The sequence below is a fragment of the Cryptomeria japonica genome, chromosome 4 (assembly GCF_030272615.1).
Source record: "Cryptomeria japonica chromosome 4, Sugi_1.0, whole genome shotgun sequence".
NCBI classification, from domain to species: Eukaryota; Viridiplantae; Streptophyta; class Pinopsida; order Cupressales; family Cupressaceae; genus Cryptomeria; species Cryptomeria japonica.
The window spans coordinates 773173528-773179910 of NC_081408.1; the positions used below are offsets into that span (position 1 = coordinate 773173528).

Sequence of the window (6383 nt, forward strand, 5' to 3'; positions counted from 1 at the left end):
CCACTTGTCATTCATCTATAATTTTTAAAATTTCCATTAAATTTTTTTTTTGATGCATCTTACATTCTTTACCAAGATCAAATTTTGGAGCTTAAAGTTTTAAGTTGCTTGTTACTAAAAATTTCATCGAACACCATGTTAATGAAAGTTCTTAGAAATTTTCAATTGCATCCACAATGATATTTTTGGAAGCTCTCCTCCATGAGACCACAATGCAATTGTCTTTGTAATAATCATTTACAAGATCAATTTATTAGAAAATAAACTAAACAAATATTCTCTAAATTATGAGTTGACTATCTACAAAAGAAACCATTTGAATGTTTGTGGATGGAGACAATTTGATTCTTGATAGATGGAAAAATAAATGAAACATTTCATTATCCACATCAATTATACTTCAATTTAAAAAAGCCTTTTAATAATTATTTACTTTATCCAAATAATAAAAAAAAAAATAGATGTAAACGAGAGCATCCATAGATAAACTATATTTCAATTTACAAATGTGAAACTGCCGAGCTCATATGGCACAATCTATTTGAATTTGATTGAATAAGCTAAGGATCAATGTAATATTTATGAATTTATACAGTAAAATATGGTGAATTTTTATCGGGGAAAAAAAGTGTAGGCGGCTGTGCGCATCCTTTCCCCCAAAAAATTAAAACAATTTGTTTTTCCTCTGTCTGAGTAAAACAGAGTCTACTACTTTGCCTTTCTATTTACAACTTCATCACTATCTATTATAATTTACATATTGTTATATAATGTCTGTCAGTCATGGCAGCATGAGAATTTTTTTCTCAGGCTGCTGGTGGAGCAGGCAACACGTGGGCTCCCTTAGGCATTTCACCACGCATAGCCTGAGGAAAGCCCTGTTCCGCTTCATATCTCCTCTTCTCCTCTGCATTTCTGTCATTTGATCTCAAGTCAAGCGATTCGTCGTTGAAGATTTCCCACCATTTGTCCACCAATGTCTTGATATCTTCCCTCTCCATGTTTTCCTCCTTGCCGGTGAACCTCCACGGTTTCAACCCTGCACATCAATCAATACAAATTCACTGTCAGTTATTTAAAGAAAGCTAAAACGCCTCACACCAGGCTTTGTATAGAGAAGAGAGAATCTTACCGCAGCACAATAATGCACGACTTTGACACTCTCAATGTCGACATTCTCCGGATGGCGCCATAACATAGCCAGCACTAGATTGTACGTCAAAGGGATTGGTTTGTACACCTGCTGAAAATACATGTTCAAGAAATCCTGCAAAGAAACAGGGGTTACTGTAAGTCAATATCGGGATCCGGAAAATCAGTTCCGTTTGCAAGGATAAAACAAAGCAAATATGAAATACCTGCTCTGCAAAGGGTGTTGGAGGGGTGGACATGAGAGATTCCAGCATGTTCTCCAGGGTTAATTTACTGGGTTCAAACACGAACATTCCGGCATTGAAATACAGAGCAGGGCGCTCCTGCTCCAACTCAGCAGGCCACGTCACCTTGTCGGGGCACTGCTGGCAGTATCCAATCTTATATTGGGTTGTGTGACTCCACGTCTTTTCACAGAAGCAGTCCATGACAGCATAGAAATACCCATCTGGCATGTCGAATAGATTATCAATGTTGTCGAAGACTTGAATGTCGGCATCCAGATACACCATTTTGTTGAACTCCTCAAACTGCAGAAATCCAAATCAAGACAAAAAAAAGTCCCCAAATATCAATTTGAATTCTGTTGCATCATAATCAATCAGGAGAAAAAAACCTCCAAAAAACAGAAGAATTATTTACCTCCCAAATGCGCAATTTGGAGTAATTGAGAACATAATAGGCCATGGCGAACTGGACTTGATTCTCTGGAGGATTGATGGCCTCGATCTCTCTAACGATACAACCCTGGTTACGCAATTGTAACCTGTGGTCATCTGGAACATCTGGTAAGACCGCTACCACCAGAGGATACAAACTCTTGACCTTCCTCAATCCTTTGGCAAGGCCGATCACACCTTTAATGTAATCTCCTGATCCAGCAAGAAATGTAACAAAGGCTCTTTTGGAGTAACCGCAGTTAGGCGAGGCCATCTTTGCGGCAAAGATTTCACAAGGAAACTGTGCAGCCATGATCAGTACTTAAACAAATCCGAAAAGAAAATAAGTTTGTAGGTATTGCAAACAATGTAAGAGATGTTGTGGGAAGCAAGTGATGGTCTCCTACTCTTATAGGCTGTGGATACTTGAACCTCGTCTTTACTCACTTGATCTAAAATCCAATTAATTTAATTAGTAGCTAATGAAATACTGACACGAACTATGGATTGACTAGCAAATGAAATACTGGCACGTACCGTGCACGCGTCAGTCCGTGAGAGAGCTCGCGTAAAATGAAGGTACGCGGAGAGAAAGAATCGTTTGGAATATTCGCGCCTATTCTTAAAAACTTAATACCTTTTGGACAAGTTTGACCAAAGCCAACTAACTAATCCGAGTCCAGTGAAGTTGAGTGGGAGAAATATAAGGAGGTAAAGAATGGTGCATCGACGGCAAGTCGGTGGCTCTAAAACGTGGTGGATGTTAAATGTGGGCCCTAAAATATTAATGGTCAAATGTTTCCACAATAAGATATAATAGTAGAGGATAAAAGTGTGTAATGATCTTAACATTCAATGTTTTTCGGTGTTTAATAAGTTAGGACGAAACTATTCTATCTATGTTCATTGTCCACTTTTAGTTCAACTAATCTTTTAATTATTAATTTTAAATTAAAAAAAATATAATTAAAAGTTCATTAAGTCATTTGTAATAGTTAGGATTTTTGAAATTTTAATTAGAGGAGTTGTGCAACTTTATTGACTTAAAGTGCACACACTAAGTCATGTGGCTCATGTGGATGCCTCTTAAGCTATGCCTCTTTTCTATTTTTCATTTCAGTTTGGCAATGGCACGATGATTGCTGTAACAATCTATGGTTAGTCACAAGGTTAAGGGACATTTTATTTGATTTCGTCTCCTCCGACCCAAATCGAAATAAAAAACAAACAAATGAAGGGGGAAAAGGAAAACAAAACTTGTACTTTCGAGGAACTGCTCAAGGTCACATTTGAGATGCAAAATTTACAATATTAATATGAACATCTATACTAATTATCTCAACTTTTAATTTGGCTAATTAAAAATATTTAATTGTTATTTGCATGTCATTGTATAATCACCATTTTAATCATATTTATTTTATTATAGCTTAGAATTTCTTAAAATTAGATGGCGTGTTTGTATAATGATAGTCTTTAATAACATCAATACACATTAATTATAGGTTGATCATCTAGAGTGCTGTAGGGATCTTTGTGGATTTTCCTTGAAGAAGTTCAGTAACATAATCCATATTTATTTTTTAGTGGTAATAACTTAGAAATGTGTGTACATAATATTTCTGGGTAAGTGCACCAATATGGTGTGCTAAAAGGGTGGTATAAGTGGACACTTTTTTAAAAAAATTAGGTAAACCTGAACTTGGAGGAGAAAATTGAGAGTCATCCACTTAAGATATGAACATACTCAAAGAACAAAGATTTTAGTACTCCGAATCTAGTTTCCAAACTACTAAATTTATTCAAAATGGGATAAGATTAAGGGGGTTAAATTCTTCGCACACAAAAAACAGACCCTGATTTTTTTTCTTCTGAAAAACATAACATAGTGTCTGACATGCGCATCAAAAAAGTCATAGTTGGATTTAGTATTTTGACAAATCCTTTGGCAAAAAGATAGGTAAGAGTGAGCACTAGAAGTTGTGTATTTTTTGTAATTTTTTGTTGAGTATTTTTTTCTTATGATTTTTCCAATCGAGCACATCCTGAAAATCAGGTACCTGTTCGTGTGCGAAGCATAACTTGCACGAAAACAATAAAAAATGCAATTTTTAATTATTTTTTTTGTAAAGAATCAAGTGCACTACAATAATATATAAAGTTTTTAAATTTTGGATAAGTAGATCAAAAGTTATTAAAAAAATGCTGCACCTATGTCTCTGAGAACTATGAAGACACTGGTAAAAGAAATTCAATAATAATATGTTATTGTTTTCCAAATTTTTTAAAAAATATATGGTTAGAAAGATCAGAAGATGGGTGAAAATATGGTGCCAATTTTAGTAATACCCACTTGATAAAGTGTAAACCTGATAATGACAAAGTTGAGAAACCAAGTTCATAAAACAAAACACGTCAAAAAGAAGGGAAACCAAACTTCCAAACCGCAGCTTTGTCATCCAAGCCTATTCACAAGCCTAAACAAACAAAAACACATATGAGGTTTCTTTTGAATAAGAACTGCCTACGTGTTTTTTTTTTGAATAAGCAACATGTACACGGTTCTTCCTGTGATACTATACCATAAAGAAATTAATGTGTATGTTTAAAATGTGTGTGTGTGCATACATATATGTATATGATGCTCTGCAAAAAGGATTAGGAAATCTGATTGATGGCAACACACACAAGAGCACAAGAAACAAACATTAATGTTAGCAACAAAAGATTATCCTAAACAGACATATCAAGAGAGATATTAAGCATGAAATAGAAAGCATACAAACATAGAATACATAAACTATACTCCTCCAAATGCTAATCAAGATGCTCATAGTTGCTCCTCCTTTGTTTCTCTCTTCTCCAAGTTCCACATGAGTGTAGCTCTCAGCTTTTAGCACTAGCCATGGATGCCATATGGAGATTCAAGATGGTTGAAAATGATAAATAAATGCTATGCAAGTGTAGATAGTGATGCTATGAAAAAGCTCTATGCTAATACCGGTATAACAACAATACTCTAATGCTTCCTCCTTTGCTTGAGGAGAAGGGTTCTATTTATAGAAGAAATGGGGAAATGAAGGGTTAATATTGAGCAATCTTAACAAGGGTTAGGATTGAAAGATATTCAATCCATGTGAGACTTTCAACCCAATCCCATGTTGACAAGTGTCACCATGAGGAGGCTTGAGAGGAGAGATAAGGATCATTAAATGAGGGGACATGATGGTTACCCTAGTAAAAAAAAAAAATGCTTTGAAGAGACCCATGAGTCAAAAGGATGGTTAAGTTAGAGGAAAGTCTCTAACCAAAGGTAAAAGGTGAGTTAACCATAAATGGTTATGTAAGAGTCTTTAATGGTTTGGAAGACTTTAGAGGTTAACCATTTGAAGACTTAAAGCCTTAAATGTCTTTCAAAGTCTTTAAGGGCTTTGAGAAGTGACTCCAAGTTGCTTAGGAATGTGACAATATTTAGGGGATGGATTAGGCTAATTAGGAAGGGGTTAGAAGAATCTAGAAGGGATTTAGGCATGCAAGTGGATTTTGTAGGAGAATGCAAGTAGGAGGAATTTTGGGATTTTCAATTAAAATAAAATCATTTATTTCAATTAAATGGTGTAATTTGCATTTGGTTAAATATTCAAATAAATATTAATTTATTTAAATGAGAAAAATAAAGATAAAGCATTAAGTGCTTGAAGACTTTGAGGGAAACCATTAAAGGCTTAAGAAGACTCTAGAAAGAAGCCATTAAGTTTGAAGACTTTAAGGGAAACCATTAAAGTCTTAAGAAGACTTTAAGGGAAGCCATTAAGTTTGAAGACTTTAAGGGAAACCATGAAAGTCTTAAGAAGACTTTAAGGGAAGCCATTAAGTTTGAAGACTTTAAGGGAAACCATTAAAGGCTTGAGAAGACTCTAAAAGGAAGCCATTAAGTTTGAAGACTTTAAGGGAAACCATTAAAGGTTTCAAGTGGGTGAGGATAAATAGGATTTTAAATAAATAATTTATTTAAAATAGTTGTGCAACTTGCATTTGTAGGAAAATACAAGTGGGTGGAGGATAAAGGTGATTTAAATAAATGATTTATTGAAAATAGTTGTGCAACTTGCATTTGTAGGAAAGTACAAGTGGGTGGAGGATAAAGGTGATTTAAATAAATGTTAATTTATTTAAATGTGAGAGATGGGATTTTGGAGGATTTAAATAAATTAACATTTATTTAAATGTGAGAGAAGATTTAATTAAACAAATATGATTTATTTATTTATTAATGGTCTGAATTTGGTTAAGTGAATTAAATCAAATAAATTGAATAATTTATTTAATTAATAGGAGAAGAGGGTTAAGATGAATTAATTAAATATTAATTTAATTAATTATTGATTGATGGTTAAATAATCAAATAAATACTAAATATTCATTTAATTAAGTGGACAGATTTATGTGACTACATTTGCCCCTCTTTGAGACGGCGCAGTTTTATTGCGTTGTTTCAAAGAAAGAAAAATAGGTGTGAAGAAATATGCCCCATAAATGTTAATTTAGTGGGTGGTATGCCCCCTCGAGAGA

The 6383-nt window shown here is 34.1% G+C and overlaps 1 protein-coding gene across 1 annotated transcript; it reads right to left on the bottom strand.

Annotated features, from left to right (window-relative positions):
* Nucleotides 1–507: 507 nt before the first annotated feature.
* On the bottom strand, nt 508–2206 carry LOC131066624 (galactinol synthase 4). The gene is made up of 4 exons (XM_058001435.2): nt 1795–2206; nt 1359–1682; nt 1133–1267; nt 508–1039 (listed from the first exon to the last, which is right to left on the bottom strand). The coding sequence occupies exons 1-4, from the start codon at nt 2122–2124 to the stop codon at nt 1034–1036; spliced, it is 795 nt and encodes a 264-aa protein (XP_057857418.2). The 5' UTR covers nt 2125–2206; the 3' UTR covers nt 508–1033.
* Between the last annotated feature and the right edge of the window lie 4177 nt (nt 2207–6383).

What these genes read in the sequence shown, in the direction of transcription:
- LOC131066624 (XM_058001435.2), bottom strand. Translation starts at nt 2,124, where the DNA reads ATGGCTGCACAGTTTCCTTGTGAAATCTTTGCCGCAAAGATGGCCTCG. An exon ending in CCAAATTGCGCATTTGGGAG is followed by an intron (nt 1,683 to 1,794) that starts GTAAATAATTCT and finishes GGATTTCTGCAG; the next exon opens with TTTGAGGAGTTCAACAAAAT. An exon ending in CAACACCCTTTGCAGAGCAG is followed by an intron (nt 1,268 to 1,358) that starts GTATTTCATATT and finishes GTTTCTTTGCAG; the next exon opens with GATTTCTTGAACATGTATTT.